The 17,708-nt window shown below is 44.9% G+C and overlaps 2 protein-coding genes across 3 annotated transcripts in view; both read left to right on the forward strand.

Annotated features, from left to right (window-relative positions):
* Positions 1-17,708, forward strand: part of LOC119401630 (zonadhesin) — a 297,434-nt gene that overhangs the window by 100,690 nt on the left and 179,036 nt on the right. The gene's annotated exons all lie outside the window — the stretch shown is intronic.
* On the forward strand, positions 3,791-16,953 carry LOC119401633 (collagen alpha-1(I) chain). Of its 2 annotated transcripts, none has more exons than XM_037668538.2 (7): positions 3,791-3,993; positions 9,441-9,506; positions 10,814-10,906; positions 12,781-12,849; positions 13,161-13,346; positions 14,419-14,487; positions 16,629-16,953. In XM_037668538.2, exons 1-7 carry the CDS (start codon positions 3,927-3,929, stop codon positions 16,928-16,930), a joined length of 852 nt encoding a protein of 283 aa, XP_037524466.1. In that variant the 5' UTR covers positions 3,791-3,926; the 3' UTR covers positions 16,931-16,953. The 2 variants fall into 2 exon arrangements, with proteins under 2 accessions (XP_037524466.1, XP_037524467.1); XM_037668539.2 differs by having other exon boundaries at positions 10,817-10,906.

Here is a 17,708-nt window from a genome sequence, read left to right on the forward strand (position 1 = left end):
GTAATGATGAATTACTTTACCTTACCATTCCCAGAGGTCAACACCACCCAGCCGACCGGGAGGGTGGTAAATATAAAAGGCGCGTTCGTAAAGCATCCACAGTCTGTGACCGTGGCGCAGTGGATAGCGTGCCCGGCATCTGTTGTTGCGGACCGAGCGGTCGTGGGTTCGATGCCCGTTGACGGTACCTTTTGTCATCTGATCGTGTATATTTTTTCGACGTCATTTCCGTGACGGAAATACGTCACTGAAATCTTGGTGGACCCCGGCATAAAACACTTTCGTGTTAATAAATACTTGCGATGTTTATTGAATGTATTATGTCCGGGACAGCTCCAAAAGTCGTTCATAAAAACTTCCAGGAAGGATAGCACATGCAATTTACGACTCCTACTGCTCAGGCGTCTCCGCGACGCCATTCGACGTTGGCCTAACGAAATATCGCCGGTCTAGAGAGGCGCGCGGGCATTCGGCCCTGCCACACTTTTTCAACTAGTCATTGAATGGCCTTACTACCTGTGTATATTGCCTTACGAAACGACTGCCGCAAGCATTTTTGGAATTCTTCAAATATGAGTGGAGTTACAAGAATTTGTCGAACACTTTAGGCGCTTTCTCTCTCCTTTTGTACCAGCGAGCGTGATGAAAGGTCCACAGGGGAGACGATAAGGGGACAAGAAGCTACATTCGTACGTGTGCGCGCGTCATGAACTTGAGCTCTTTCTTTTTCTTTGAACGCGCAACTCACTTTCAGTGTGATCACAAATGCGCTGGTGTAATTTCTTATTTTGTGGAATGAGGCACAGTGTTAGATAATTACACAGCAGAATATAGAATTGCACGCCATATAATATAGAGGAATAACACTATACAGCGTCGTGCGGGCAAGTTGTGCCACACCAAGGCAGCGGTGTTAACTTATGGTGCTCAAATGAGCCAAGGGCCTTAAGTCAAATGGAGCTTCTGACATTATTTTTCGAGAGAAGGGCCGGCAATTTCTTGCTGACCTTAAAACTGTAATGGCAATTCCATATCGCGTGGAGCGATACAGTGCTTGTCTCGTATGTTCGCAGAAGGCTTGAGTATTGATCGGCAGCATTTTCTGGACATGTTGAAAACGTCTTGCAGGAACCCTTTAAAAAGACTCTGCCCGACTCTCCGGTACGGCCATTGTTTAGCGTTGTAGACGACCGTGTGCGTTCAAATGAAGTAGTAATTATTTTCCACTGGCCTTTGTCGTTTACGTGGACGTCACTTGAGACTTGTTAAACTAAGCGATATCAGTATCGTGGTTAGTAGGAGCACGACAGGGGCGCAGCCAGGATTTCTTTCATGTGGGGGAAGGATTTCGACCACCTTTATGTATGTTCATGTTAGTGCTTTTGTGGGTCCTATATATACACAAACAAAATGGGAAAACTACGGGGGGCGGGGGGTGGGTTGAGTCCTCTTTCCCTTTCCCTCTCCAGCCAGCAACGCTAATAAAGAACGAGAGACATCAAAACATAAAAATTCCCAATAACTTCTCTGCACAATTATACAGAAGACATCTATCTATCTATCTATCTATCTATCTATCTATCTATCTATCTATCTATCTATCTATCTATCTATCTATCTATCTATCTATCTATCTATCTATCTATCTATCTATCTATCTATCTATCTATCTATCTATCTATCTATCTATCTTACGCGTGAGATCATTGTTTTCCACATTCGAAGGAAAGGGGAAGGCTGCGTCAGGCAACCTTCAGTTCGATCAAGAGACAAAAAGTAAGACTACCTGCTGAGCACGTGCAACAGCGTAAGATGAGGCTGTTTGATAAGAGAATAACACCTTGTATTTTCATCATCATTGTTTGCGACGGCTGGTGCTAATCTTGTAGCTTCAGGAGTTACTTTTTATGGCCGGGTTTCTTCTTCATTCTTCTTTTCTTACTTTTCGAAATTAACTCCACTTGTGAGTCAGTGCATGTCCTAACCACAAGCGCTGCATGAACGTAATCATAGATTATAAGTTGTAAGATCAAAATTAGGCGCAGGTATATATTGGTTTTATTAAGGACGCTTGTAAGGCTATCGCAAGGTATATAAAGGTGTTATAAACTGCTGCAGAACCGTTTAGCGAGAACACCGGGAAATAAAGTGGCGCCAGCAAGAGATTACGAAGCCTAAGCAGCTTTTTATTGCTATAGTAATCGTACTTAAACTCTCAGGCAAACTTTTGTAGGCGCCGTAAGTTTTTGTACTGCCGCGCCAGTTGTCAAAATAAACAACATCGTCCCTTGCATCGTGTCTCTTTACGCGCAAGTAAAAGCCCGTGAGCGCTGGGGACAAACGCGGTTCAAGCAGAGCTGAAACGAGCCTGCCATCTCCGTCGCACGAAGGGTGATTGCGAAGGGTGCATGCGATAGAATAACTAGGTGGCATGATTTCTCAGCAAGCAGCAGAGAGGCATCACAGAGACAATAGCTGGGTCAGTGCTCATGATGGCACTGTCAGCAGCTCATTCTTATCTCCAGAATTTTGGAATCTATTTGAAGTCAAGTCCTGTCAATGGCGCAGAATTCTTTCTTCGGAAAGAGTTCGATCATCCAATTTATCGAGCGCGTTGCAAAGCGACTGTCTCTGCGAACAGTACTGTGGACAGTCGCATAGAAAATGTTGAATAGTTTCATCACTTGCGCAGTGGTCACAAGCTGCGGTGTCGGCCATTCCTATGCGGAAAGCGTACGCATAGGCAAGTGCGACACCCAACCATAACCAGCACAGAAGGATAACGTCACCTCGGCGAAGTCCCGGAGGAATTCGAAGGCTGAGAGTTGGGTCTAGGCTCGGGAATATAATCATGCGCGTTTGAAGTGTGGCTCGTACCACTGCGACGTGGTGCGCTGGCGAGCAAGCACGCGGAGCTGCCGTGTAACGTCAGTTCTGGAGAGCGGTATAGTTTTCAGTATGGGCGGAACAGGCAGGATGATCGGCCCGTTCATTGCCGATAATCCTACAGTCACTTGGAACCATTCAAAAGTTGTTTCAGGTCTTTTCTCAGTTAAATGGTGAGTCTCTTCTGCAATCCCAAATAACATTTGCTACTGCAGGCGCTACTGCGCTTTCTGCGTTCAACCGGTCCATCAGAACGGCTCTGATTGGAGCATCCTGCATGTGTGTGCATGTGTGCATACTTCTTTATTATTTCTTTCCTAAATTTTATCTTTTGCTGTCCCCTTTCCGACCCCTATTTCCCCACCCTTGTTCAGGCTAGCAAAGACCAACCGACAACTCAGAAAAGAGCTTCCGCAGTTGGTGAAAAATTTGTCGTCTTCCAAGACTAAAACTCGGCACGTACGCCTTTTATATGATTTTGTCCTACCATTTCCTCTGAGCACGAGGGTACGTGACTGGAGCGCAAGGGGTAAATTAACCGACAACTCAAATCAATATGACATAGAATACCGAACATCAATTCTACGGAAAACGAAAAAAACCGAAAAACGGGTTTCTCGTCAAACACGGATATTTTCAGTCGCAGAACTCCGCATGGAGTTTCTTGTAGCTTCATGATACGAACTCTTGCATGACCATGCTTTTTCCATTTATGAACCATGCTGTAGCTTCCATGCTTGTGCAAAGCTCATTTACACTAAGCGAGATTTGTTTCAGTAGACGTGAGTGCGCACCACAATGAAAAACGGCAGCATTGTCTGGTGCCTCCTAGATAGCCTTGTACAGGATGATGAAATGAAGGCTCGTGAGCGCCTCTATGAAACAAACACTCCACTGGGAGCTTTCTCATACAGGTGGCTGGATATGTTTTTGACATCTCAGAGACAGGCGGATAGGTTTCCTCCCGAAGAGGCTCTCTCGTGTTAAGCTCGAACTGCTTGGCCTCAGCTCGTCGAAAGAGAAAGTAGAAAAAAAAAGAGATGAACAGCCCTGTTGTGTTTAACATCATCATCATCGTTTTGTTGCAAGTTTCGAGGATAAGTAATGGTAAGTGCTACACACACTTAACTTATTCATTACGTATGCTTTAGCTGCATGTCAGTGGCTTGATGATAATTTTGGTGATTTCCTTGGGAAGCAATAACAATAAAAATGTTGCATGAACAAGGACCCCTATGCTTTTATAATCTTTTTAGTATATCAGTCTTAGAAATATTAGGGTATTAAAAAGTCACACCATATCCCGTTGCGCATTAGCAAACGCTGAAACCTAGCTGGTATTTGCAATTGTGATATTTCTTCAAGGTAAAAAAAAAAACATGGTTCATCCCTCTGTCATAGGAATCGGAATAGCACGAAAGTAAAGCGTGCACTTACAGAAGTAACTGAATGCTTACTGTACATTTATATAAGAGAGTCTGCACAATGTATATTGATGTCTGGCAGCTATAGCACCGTTTAACGTGGATGCACCCACTTTGATGATTGGTGGTACACCTCCATCCCGACGACTAACGTCCCTACTAAGTGATTAAATAAACCCTTGTGGTAGCTGCAGTAGTTAACGGTGAAAGCGTAATCAGAGAACAAGGTGCGCTAGCCAGAAGAGCGTCTCATATTGGACGCAGAACTTGGTCGCCATCCCGCGGCATGCTAAAATGTGCTTAAACACCACGGCCGGACTAGAGGGAAACGCAGAGCGCGTCGTGCCGCCCCGGTAGTCCGGCCGCGATTTTTCTCGGGGCGAGCGCGTGCGCGGGGAACGCGGTGTTACAGCCAGGTGAGGCAGGCGCACATCGCAGAGTTATGAGGGAGGCCGACGCTTTTACACTCTAAGAAAAAAGAGAGTCAAAAGAGGGTCATGGAACCGTGACTCCCTTCGGGTGTCCATCTGACCCCTTTTGGAAGGTACAGGCAGAAAAAAAAAGAGTTCGCATTTGGGAAGGAGTCACTGGACCCTCCTGAAGCGCGTTTCGATTGGCTTCGGTATACGGAAGAGCCGCCGTATACGCCATACATATCGCACGCTCGCCCTTTGGCGCCGTTGTGGCGCCTTGCTCGGCGACGCAGACGCAGACGGGGTTGGCGCCGAGGTGGCGCGCCGCTCTCCTCTCTCAGTCAGAGAACACCCATGTCTCAGTCGTCTCAGTCTCCCGGTCTATTGGAATGCGTTGCGTGGATGAGTTGGTTGCGCGTCTTCGGTGGTATTGAAGCCGGCTCCGTGCACGAAGTGACGCTTGGACGGCGGAATATTCATGGAGCTGCAGACACCGACAACAGGCGCCAGTAAACGGTGAGTGTACTGCTTTCGTAGGTACTAATTATACAGCTTTAGCTGGGCGTCTGCAGCAGCTCTGCGGAATCTGCCCGCCATTTCCAACAGTAGCCTGTATCCGCGGGGCTGTTGCGGATGCCCAACTAAAGCTGTCAGTTAACGAGTTGCCACCGTTATGCGCGTTGCTGTACCAGATCCCATATAAAGTGAGCGATGCAAACAATAATCGAGGGTCATTTCTTGCTGATCGCACGTCGTGTCTGCACTACTGAAGGTGCAAGATGTCGTTTTGAGGTGCACTTTAGTCTACTTCATAATAACATTTCCATCGACCTTGAGTGTGCGGCGTGCTTCCACGCGTGGGAGCGCGAAAAAAAAAAAAAAGCCTGTGTACAGAACGCTCAGACGCACTATATGTAATGGTTTTTGTTGGCTTAAAGACGGTAGTTTGAGGTGCAGATATAGTACGGTGGCTTCCAGAATGTACGCGGTAGTCATTGAAGTTGGACACGCCTCGCCGGTAAAGTGAGAAAAGCTCTAGACTTTCGACGGCGCGCGTTGTTGCGGCCGCCGGTGTGCACTCTTTTCCCTCGTTTCTGTTTGCTGTTTTCGTGGTTTGCATACACTGCGATGACGTTGGGCGCTATAACAAAATCGAGTGAGTGTACGTGATTGTGGGAGTTGTGTGCGCTAATTCTAGCATATGACATGTCTGATCTCGACGTAGACGGCGTACGCACGCGCTGGGTGTCGTTCGAGCCCTAGTACTCGCATCTGTTTACCTGAGTATTTAAGGATGGGTTACGTTTGTAAAACGTGCGGTCAATAACCGCTCACGGCATGCCCCTGGCTGCCGGAGGATGTGCTTTGTTGTTTTTGTTGTTAGCCTTTATTATGTCTGTGTGAACCACTTATTGTGTAGGTTTTGCAAACTTTCACTGCAATTTCATTTTCTCATCATAATATCACGTTCTGCTTTTCAGATACCGTTTTTCGTGGTGCTGACGCTGGACAGGAGCGACAACCTAGCAAGCCACAAGTCTGATGCCTCAAGCCGTCACCACTTATTTATTTATTCTTAATCACAAGGAATAAATATGGAAACATGATGGCGATTTCTGCTGTTCATTTAGCACCATATGACACTGTGCACATTACAGTCACACTGTTTAGTTGGCTATACTCATAGAAGCATGTAAATGAGGAATACCCAAACTTCTTAATTGGAAATCACAGACCACCTTTTCGCGCTTTCCATATAACTTCGTTGGAAAATATGTGTTGTTTTGACGAGTTTTATTAAAATAATGCTAAAACTGAACTACTCTTTTTTTACAGTCGCTGGGCAGAACGGCAAGTATTATTCGACTTGCTTAAAATGAATACTCCACTATTTTCAACAGTAGTCGCGCAAAGGTAGAGCAAGGATCAAATGAGTAGCTTAAAATACTTGTGGAGTCGCTTGATGCTTCGGTGTGGGTCCCTTGACTCCCCTAGGAGCGTTACCGGCAAGAGTCGTCTGATTCCCTATGAGTGGTAACGTGATCCTCCCGATGAGAGTCTTTGCACTCTTCCTAGAGGGTCAGGGGACTCTCCTAGAGCGAGCCGACCCTGGCCCACCAAGAGAGTCACCATGACTATTTAAAGAGAGTCCTATACGTGGCAAGTCAGAACTCTCCGAAAAGAGTCACGCATACTCTTTTTTTTTCTTAGAGTGTACGACGCTTGGCTAAGGTCGCCACCTCACGGTGTGTTAAGGCATTCACAAAATTGAACCTATTGAAAACGCGCCGAATGAGAGGGACGTGTAACGCGTTGCAGGTGCTAATCGCGGAGGCCACAGTAATGACAAATTACTTTACTTTACCGCTCCCAGAGGGCAACACCACCCCGCCGACCGGGAGAGTGGTAGATATAAAAGGCGCGTTTGTAAAGCCTCTAGAGTCTGTGATCGTGGCGCAGTGGATAGCGTGCCCGGCATCTGTTGTTGCGGACCAAGCAGTCGTGGGTTCGATGCCCGTTGACGAAACTTCTTTTCTTTGCCATCTGATCGTGTATATTTTTTTCGATGTCATTTCCGTGACGAAAATACGTCACTGAAGTCTTGGTGGACCCCGGCATAAAACACTTTCGTGTTAAAGCTAGATTCCAGCTATTTCGACGTCTTTTCGTGCGTACACGACGAGTGGCGCATGTACGTTGCTGACAGGGTTTAAATTTGACGGATGGCAGTGGTGTTGGTCGTATGGGCATGCACGGACAAAATTTGCCTAGGTTCAATGTGGTTAAGCCTAGCTTGTCGAGCGATAGCCCGCTCTTCCTCCTCCAAGACGCTGCTCTGTGCCATGAGCGGTTTCGGCGCAAGCACGCTGCGAACTTAGATGCACCCAGCGCCGGCATCACGAAAGGCTGAGCCGCTGTTTGTTCTCCCGAACGCGCCGCTCACTGGCAGACGTTGCGACGACACGGATGCGCGTGGAACGAATCACGTGACCAGCGTAGGGTCAACTACTGGGCGAGAACGTTACGCCATCTTGCGGGCATTGTGGAAACATATTTCTGCTGCGCTGACGCAGCTTAGAGACGAAAGCGCCACTGCTCAGAGACGCTTGCGTGACATTGGCTGAGCTTTAAGGGGTACTGAAACAAAATTTTTCGGTAGTAGTTTTTTTTTCTGTCAAATAAAAAGTGAAGTCCTCCAGAACCCGGAAAATATTCTGGCAAGCGTGTGCGCGCCCTTAAAAAGTAATAACAACATAAGCTAATTACGGTTCCTACTGTAGCTTGACGTCAAGACACGGTATGAGCTTTCCGTGACGTGTTCGCGCAAGATATATTGACGTTTCAACGGCTTCTCCACACCGTCGCTCCGTTGGTGGCGCACAAGTGGCCATTTTGATGTTCTCGTACCTGACGTCCTCACAATTGGTGCATGAAGTCATGAGAATTGATACAGTAGCCTAACGTCACGCTAGTGTTGATGTCAGTAGGTGCGCCATGTGAAAACTGACTTGTTCAAATAAAAATCTTATCAGCAGCATTGCCTAAGCTTAGTACTTGCGCACAGGATCTCTGTAGGCAGTAGATTTGTAGTGGCGAAGCAGAGTCAGCTTCGAAACTTGACGTCCGCGCCTCTTTATGGTCAGAATTATGCAACGAGGTCTTTTCTGGGTTCGTACTTATATGAGTAGAGCTATCGTTCTTAAAAAGCAATCGTTAATGACTTAAGGTAATTTTAGCTGTGTCCTTCGAGGACCTAGATTTATGGACCCTTACAAGTTTCTAAAAGAGAGTTCACCACGCACGCTGTGTCAACATTTCCTTGGAGAGAACTAAGAATGACGCTTAAAGCACGATGATGAATGCGCACTGAATCGCACAGTGCTCTTCTTCAGGCCACATGTATTAAGAGCTTCCGAAGCGCAAGTAACGCACGGACACATTGTAGTTCACTGTAACTTTGCCAACGCCAGTGTGCTCCCGTAAGACGGAGCCCACGGGGCGGCCGCTAAAGGACCAGGGTGTAGGCAGATATTTTTTTTTCGTGCGGGGCCACTTCCTTGATCTGAAGTGAGGGCTGGGCAGGCAGATGTTGTCGAGTGTCATTTTGTGCTATATATGCCATGGCAAAAAAAAGTTCGGGGAGGTGGGGGGGGGGGACACGGGCCCGGTGTGCCACCCCCTGCCTACGCCACTGCTCCCACTCTCCCTGTCAATAACTTCTGTAAATAAATGTTTTTTATTAAGTCAGTCAGTCTCTATTTTAATGCATCACCATTTTTTATAATATATGTGCCCTTGCATTATGGGCGTTATGGCATTGTTGTGAGCTTATGTGCGCCTAAAACAATTCGTATTCACGCAGTGAATTGGCCATTATGACTATGTTGGATCAGAACAGATATATCGCTGACATGATCATACGCGTTATGTTAAAGTTGAACGGGGAATCTCCTCAGCCATTCATTTGTGTATGCGTGCCTGGAATAAAGACTCAGACTCCGAAGAATAATCTGATGAAGGACGGATTGGCACAGTAGTTCGCATTGCGTAGCTCTGTTTTCACTAAATTAGGAACGCGGATAAGGATCGTACTGCCGAAGAACGGAAGGCTGACAACAACGTCGCCGCTGGTATATAGATAAATTCACGTTGTGAACCAACGCATTACAAATTTTTTCTCACATCGTGTATGTTTACTTCCTACTTACTGAATCAGGTGGGATTCCAGGTAATATTTTGATGCGGCGAATACGAGCTGGCCTACAAGGTGCTGGAGGGCCAGGTATTGTTCATCCGATATTTTATAAATATTCATGTTACCGTAACATTCTTTTGGCATTTAAGTACGTTCTCACATCAACAGCTTCCCTTACCCGCTTATAAATAGGGTATTGTCGATTAAATTTGCAATCGTCTCCATTTTGCACAGTAGTTCACATTGCGCAATTTGCGTCACTTTCTTCTTTGGCATCGACAAAAGTGTTACCAAACCGTATATGTGTTGACAGCATTACGTATATTTACCCTTCCGAGCATTCGGCTTAAGCGTGTCGTGAGCTAATGCTACAACATAGGCAATTGGAAACGATTAAAGTAGGATATATAGTAGACAAATGACATGAGTTATCACCAGAAAGTATGCATAACCCTTCACGCTTAACGAGAATGGTAAATGCGTGAAATTGCCATTATGCAAAAGAAAACTAAGGGATGTCAAGCACACATCGTGTAAACCAGACGGACGTCATTTCTGCTTGGTGTCAACAAAGCATTCTGTAAAGAAATAAATATCTGGAATATATAAGGTCAGGACTTTTGTTTTAGTGGTCATGGAAGCAACAATAGCATACATATAAACGGCCACGAAATACGAGGGCAAGCTTGACATATAAGGCATGCCTTGAGTCGCTGTACTAGCAAGCTATATTTTGCAAGACGTGCGAAATGCTTGTAGATTTTCGTTCGTGAATCACCTAATTAATATCTCAAGATAAGAGTGCAGGTTCAGGCTGTTACTTACACAAATGCCGTTGATTGTATTTGAGAAAACAACATGGTACACATATAGAGAAGTTTTTGAAAAAAATCCTCGTCACAATGCACAAATATTCTTGAACTAAAGTGACAGTAGCTGAGCATTTTTCCTCGCGATGCGAAGAAATTCTGGAAGGTAAAGCAGGTTTCCGTGGGTAGCAATTTCTCGCCCAGATCTTAAGAGAGTATGAAAGCAAATTTCGAAGTGAATCACTGAAAAAAAAAGACCTGTAGTGATGTATCTTGGGACATGATACGAGCTATTAAATAAAGCTTTAAACACGGTGGAATAGGCAATTCATTTGTATCACTTTTAAAATATGCACGGCAGCATGAAGTCTTGCACAGTTGCGTTCAAATTACCAGCACTTGACAATGTTGGCTTTTCTGGCTAAGTGAAGGTGAATGCTGGCTGTGAGTTGTAACACTGTACTAAAATATTTTACGTGGACTACTCTGCCAGTGCCTCACTCAAATAAGTACTTTGCACATTCTAGAGTGCCACTAAGGATATGTTTCATGTAACTTATACAAACATTTCGATGCATCAATAAGTAGGCGGCGGCGGATTTTTCGGTGGACCTGGACCAGATGGAGGTGTCGGCATGAGAGGCTCTAGTCCAGATTCCAGGATGGGACCAAACAGAGGTTGGCAAAGATGCTGCTCTTGTGACTGTGTTACTACAGCCCCTGAAGTAAATATTAGTATGGTAAGGTACAACTGACTGTTATCGGTGGTTGCCGAACTAAGGTACGCCCTGCTTGCTTGTTTTTGGGTGCCCAATAGACTTTGGAAATTAGCAGTAGAAGTTCCAGGTATGCAGTTAAAAATGAGCTTCGTTTTGTCGCCAGCGTATATGTGTTTTTCTTAAAATGATCCCAAAAGAATACCACGTTCCTGTTGCACTTCAATCAGATAACCAATGGTGGCCTTCATCTAAAGCTTTACGTAAAGAGGAATCTTAAACGGACCAGACGTACACTAGTTTCGAACAATTAATTATTGAAATAGTTTGGACAGAAGCACGAATCATGTTTCGTCTAGTTCGAAGTTGGGGTGAGACGGCAAAGCCTGTTAGCCTGCAAGGAGCATTTTAAACTGTATGGCATAATTAATAGGACACTGAATGGTATTTTTTTAACAGAGAAGATAAATATTCAAAATGGAGTTTTCTGGAAAAGCAGTGCCTACAAATGCAACTGCACTCTCTCTCCCAATTGTACGGGTAGTCACAGATCAATACAATAGCATGATGATAAAAATAAGAACAAGAAGCTGGATTTCGCCTTCTAGTATCTTAGGCGAAAGGATAAGGAAACGTGGGAGATTTTGTAGCGTTAGCTACACTTGCCAAGCCGGAGCCGATTTCGCGTGGATCCTCGTGAGTAGTGCTGCGCATGAGCGAGGATCAGTGATGTCACACAGCTGGATCACCGGAGCCAGCATCTCACGCACTCTCCGCCACCGCCGCGCGCGACTCGCCGCTGCTGGTCTGCGCATTCGAGAGGAGTGACGTCGTAGCCATGGCAGACACACTGGCGCCGGCACGCGCGCAGTTATTCGCCTTCGCTGTGCAGTCGCCGTCTGACACTGCGCTGGAGCCGCTTGATAGCGCCTCTGACTAGCGTTTGCAGGTGGGTAACGCCATGGAGAAGGAGTGCGCAAATGCTGCTCAACGACACAGAACAGCCGAGAAGCTTATCTCATCGGATCCCGAAGTAGTTGCCTGGCAATTAGCGGTTCAGCGTACGAAGAATGAACAGAAGAAGGCTAATAATCCTAGACAATCTGGAAAGCTAAGAATAATCAGCTGAACCTTTGCTAACGCTACATATATCCTGGCATAGCCAAGCTAAGCCACTGCAATTTTTTTATTTGTTTCAGCATATTTCAGAAACGTGAAGTTAGCAGTTGTGCAGTTGCAAAATTTTTAGTTGTGAGAATGTAGCGTCCTCATTCATTTCATTTGCGTCCTACAAGTATGCCTAGAACGTATGAAACAGCGTGCAAGCGGAAGATTCCTCAGCGAATCTTTTTCGTTTCCAATCGTTAGGAGAAGGATTTCTCGATTCGCTAAGGCAAGGAATGTATACCGGCTTTGGCCTTTCCGGTCCCGATTCTGTGGTCATACAACTTCCAGGATTGTATGAATCACACGCCTGGAGGAGCCAGCTATATTGCTTTTTTAGTCAAAATCAAGTCATTATTGTGCAGGACTCACAGTTTGTGTTCATGCATGCCACATTAAACTACTTTGCAACGTTGTTTTATTTTACACTACAGCGAGGCAAGAACGTTCAGACTTTCGGGGCATAAAAGACCTTTAGAATACTTGATGGTGGGATGTGTGATCACATTCGGTCAACATTTTATACGTTATAAAAGTGTTGCGTAAATGTCCCTGCAGTATGAAAAACGAATCATTTTCCACGAAGTACAACTAGAGACGGGGAAAATATGTATATTATTTTTTAGGACTCGTCTTAAGACCGCCAATAACCAGGCCCGGGTATATTTGCAGAAATATTTCCATTCGGAGGCAGAGGCTTAGGAGACTCCGTCCTAGGCCCAGGAGGCCCCCCGTTTCGAGGTTAGTATCCGTACTTTGCTAACGTTGCAATCACTGAAGACAGTACAGTGTAGTCCCACGGTCCGGAAAACATGGCCTAGCAGGTCTGTTAGCATTGATACTGTTCTTCAATTTGCTAAGTTTCATGAACTTGCCATGTATTAAGATGCGCCTTACGCAAGATTCATATCATAAGTGCTTGTGTTATGAGGTTCCTACCAAACTTGCGATAGTAATGAAGCTAGAAGAAAGTAAAATTCAGAGAAATCTCGTACAAGCCAATTAAAAGAAACAACCTTAACAATTAACTTTCCGTTGTGTATTGAGCGCAGGGCCTCTTCGAGAAGATGCCACGCCCCGACACCTGATTGACTTCACTGGAGGTGGTGGACACCTACCTGGTCCTGATAACTCACGAAGTCTGCCTTCTATGAGACCACCAACTGGTCCAAGATTTCGTGACGAAAGTGGCGAGGGCAGTGAGGAAGGCCTGTTTGGGCTCTCACGAAAACCGAAGGGTTTGTATGCGCAGCTTACGAATCGTCCTTGATGTGAATGCTCAACATTTGTGATGCCCATTCCTTCCACTTCATGTCCATCCCTTCACGCTTAAGTGAGTTTGTCTTTTTCAAGTATGAACTTTATGAACGCTATAAATGTAATATTTGTCTATTTTGTATTCCCGCTTGTACGCAGCACGTTTAGCACTATGAAAGAAAAGGGTATTTAGATAATAGTTCAACGCGATGAATGCAACCTATTATAAAAGTGCTGTATACCATTAAATATGTTGTAACCTTTAACTCGGTTTGTGAATAATAAAAGCGCAACACTCTCATGTTACTCTACCGGATTTTTATTACAATGCACAGCGCTCATGTCATGGACGAACGCAGAGGTCTATTTATTTTTTCCTGCTGCACGTATATTTGCTTTGTCTAGTTTCCATTGTGCTGCTTCTGTAATCAATTGTCACCATTAGATTACCCTAATAGTTCTTGTGACCCTTAGCCTCTCTAGTGATACTTAACCTGTACGTAAAGGCGCACGAGGTAGTTAGTTCTCACCACAGAGTGTGTAGGCAAATTACTGGCTGCTGCAGAAGTGTAAGGGCATTGCATGTTTATAGCAATTATAAACACAATGTATTCAAGTGTTCATAATGTTACTGCGTGCCTAGAGCCAGACGCACCAGCATGGATCGTCATGAGCACCATAAAGGCTTTTTGTGTTAATACTAAACAACACCAAGTGAATTCACGGAAATTGTTACTCAAATCTGAAACGCATGTGTCTTCGTAATGAGCTCTTTTCCGTGTTTTACAAAGTTACAAAATAGGGTTATTTGTTAATCCATCGTGGTAATTATACGTGGCGACTGGCTGAATACTGCGCTGTGGTGCTGAGAACGTGGTCCTAAGTTTGACTACTCACTTCCAGTGCCTATTGCGCACATCCCGTTGTCTACCGATCCTTCGAGGTGTTAAAAGAATTAAATGGAATAGCTTGTGTCATAGCACTTTATTTTCTTACCTGCTGGTTTTTTAGTAAGGAACTGCTTTTATGCTTTCACGTTGCCGCGTTTTGCAGAACTACGAGAACGTGATCACGCTGAGCACCAAAGAGGTTCGGTGCGAGGTTCTCAAGATGGTAATGCAGGTGAGTACTATAGAATACGGGGAAACAACGAAACAAATAGAAATCAGATGAGCGCAACTGAAGCTCTCCAAATAATGCAATCGTTGGTACACGTAATCAGAAATGTGCGCCTTATTGATTTTCTCATAATAAATGTGGCCACTATGATGATGATGATAGTGATCAGTGGATTTTTGTGATGCAAGAGCTAGGCGTAGCCAAAGAGCGCCATGTACTTTTGTGTGGTGCATAGCCGAGACCAATGATTGCGATGACAGGGTACATATGGCTGCAAAGAGGCCTAGAATCACGCGCTATATAAAAGCGTAAAATATATGTTTATAGTACAAAATAATGCAGTGACACGTGATGTGACCTGTGGGTGTTGAAAAAATAACAAGTGATCATGATTTCGCCAAGTCATAAAATGTAATTAGCACGGAATGCCTCCTCAAGGCCTCTGAGCACAAAAGCCGGGACGCAGGTGCTTCTTTGATACAACTACCGCGGCTGCAACCTCTGTTGACAGGCCACACTACGGTTTGCCTGGGAATATAACGACACAGCTATAAGTATATGGCCACTATGATAAGAATTTTACACACAGCCTTGTTTGTCAATGTAATCTCAGAAGAACTAGTGTCGTATCATTTCGAAGCTCACCATGGGCTTGTGCCCTCTTCTTGTCCTCGACGAGCTGTCAAAGAACGGCGTGCGCTTTCCCACATTGAGAGCGGTGCTTCCAAATGTCGGCAGCGGCGTGAATATCATAACTTGAGCCAGAACGCGTGAACAAATCCGGTTCACTCATCAGTGCTATCGATTTGGCTTGGCCGACTGCAGAGCCTGAAAGAGAGATAGGTGGTTGACTGAGTGAAATGTTACCGTTGAAGGTGACTTACTCACCCTGCTATTTCATAAATAAAAAAATAGCGTTATACGTTTTCATAACACATAGCAATTATGCTCATCGAAGCCGTTCCTGAAATAAACATTACTACAGGCAGTATTATTTCAGGAACTATCGGTTGCTGTTTTAGTAATTGCCAGATGGAACTGTCTGATATTAAAGCGAGCCATTTTTTAAAGTTGAATTCTATGTAATTTTATTGATATGTAAATTATCACCGGCGTGTTTATATAGTTAATATGATACGTAATATCATCAGAAAGAGAGATGTTTCACATCCGCCCTCATGTTGACAAATGGCACTGGCTGGCACTGGAAGGGTCGAATTTTGTAGCCGGATATAAGTACCCATGAATGTGAAATAGATCGCAGCCGCTGCCGTTCAACGACTAGTTGTGCAATGGCACATGATTCTTCACGTATAGATTATAGGCTCCCCCTTGGTAATGTACGCCTGCCTAGTTTTGTTGGGCTAGTGGGCGCGTATCCAGTTTTTGAAGAAAAACACTGCACACACAAAAAAAAAACGCAGACAAGAAAGAAAGGGAAGGCACACAGTGTGGAACTTAACATTACTGCGCGTATTTCCTCTCTTTCTTGTCTACGCCTTTATCCGCTCTGTTATTCTAAAAAAATGTACAATTTCCTCATTTCTCGCTTCGGTAGAAGTGGCAACGCCAGCTGCGTCAGCGCTACGTATTCTTTGAATATGTTCTCCTACGCAAATGAACGGCATATCGATATATCGCTGGCTGTGCGCTGTTCTCTGATTTTACTTTGCGAAGCAGGAGGTCATGAAGGAAACTTTCGAGTGTTTTTTGCATACCGCGTTGAAGGTGTTTCTTGATACATCATTATCACAGAACAAAGCAAACACGCAAAATTATCAGTTCTGAGGTGATTTCAATACTGCAGGCTGGCAGCAAATGATGAAAAGCATAGTAGTCTCTTACGAGGATGTTTAAAATCGTAACCTTCAAAACGCGATCATACGCGCGCTCCTTCTACATGCGAAGCTGTTTCCAGCTTCCCGTTAGTGAATCACGATATATTTAAAAAAGTTAACAAGCTTTATGCAGCTATATGTAACAAAGTAGGACTATTATTTTTACTTAAGCTGCATTCAACCATTTATTTCTGCGGAAAGACGAAGCTTACAACTACACGATTTGTGCGAACACTCTTAACATTGCTGTTTTGTGCCTCTTCTAAGTAACCATTCGCCCTAAAGCCGCTTTGGACGTGCGTGCAGGAATTCATGGCGGGAAACACAGTGAGCACGGCTTCCACGGAGGACCACTTGTCGGGATTCACGATCTAGGTGACCACGGAAGTGGTTCCAAGGTATCCACCAGTGGCCACGGCAGCGGGCGTTCTCATAGGCGTGCTTCAAACGATGAGGATGACTACAGGACAGAGGAAAAGGATGACAAGGCTTCTCACAAGGGACGAAGCGAGTCGATCTCTACATTCGAAGCGCTATCGTTGGCGCGCCAGTGTTTAAATTTGCTTCACGATATGCTCGTCCTTTTGACAACAAATCGCAAAGAATAAAAGCACGAAATAAAAACTAGAAAAGAAACTGATCTCCCCTTCTTCTTTTGAGTCCGTGCGGATGGTGTAAGTCAAAAGTGAACTACGGGGGGAAAATATTATCTGAAGTTTTACGAGCAAAAACCGTGATGTGATTACGAGAAACGCCGTAGGGTGAAGGTTCCGGAAGTGTCGACCATTTAGTGTCTCTTAACGTGCAGTGACATCGAACAGTACACGGGCCTGTAGAATTTTGCCTCTATTGAAATACTACCGCCGAGGCAGGATAGACTATACCACTGTACCACTGCATCACCGAGGCGGCCAAAATACTCGAGAAACGTGCGCATTTTTGTTTATTGCGCCTGCTTTGCGCGCCATTGTTGCGCATTTGCAAGATGGACAATGAAATTTGCTGAACGTATTCGCATTTATAACACTACATAGTTTAAATCGGTCAGACAAGAAGTAGATTCATTTGTAATATGCTTAAGCATCATGCCAATTGGATCGAAGTACGTGGACCCTGAAGCACGTATGCGTCGATCACTTTTTAATCCACTCGATGTCTCTGCTTATCATGGCGCCTAAACACTGCTCGAATGTCTTTCTGACAAGTGCTAATGCCCATCCAGACGAGATCAGTCCATTGGCTAACGTCAGGAAAAATCACTTAAAAGATACATGTCGAAAGAATATTGCTCAGAGGAAAAAAACATGGCTGATCCCTCCGTCATAGGAATCCGTATAACACGAAAGTGAAACGTGTCTACACAGAAGTAGTGCTTATTGTGTAGTG

Source organism: Rhipicephalus sanguineus, chromosome 8, assembly GCF_013339695.2.
Source record: "Rhipicephalus sanguineus isolate Rsan-2018 chromosome 8, BIME_Rsan_1.4, whole genome shotgun sequence".
Classification (NCBI taxonomy): Eukaryota; Metazoa; Arthropoda; class Arachnida; order Ixodida; family Ixodidae; genus Rhipicephalus; species Rhipicephalus sanguineus.

Bases quoted from the DNA above. Each gene is read 5' to 3' on its own strand.
- LOC119401633 (XM_037668538.2), top strand. From the start codon at position 3,927: ATGAACAGCCCTGTTGTGTTTAACATCATCATCATCGTTTTGTTGCAA. The intron at 3,994-9,440 runs GTAAGTGCTACA...TTACTGAATCAG, and splicing joins AGTTTCGAGGATAAGTAATG to GTGGGATTCCAGGTAATATT. The intron at 10,907-12,780 runs GTTGGCAAAGAT...GTATATTTGCAG, and splicing joins CAGGATGGGACCAAACAGAG to AAATATTTCCATTCGGAGGC.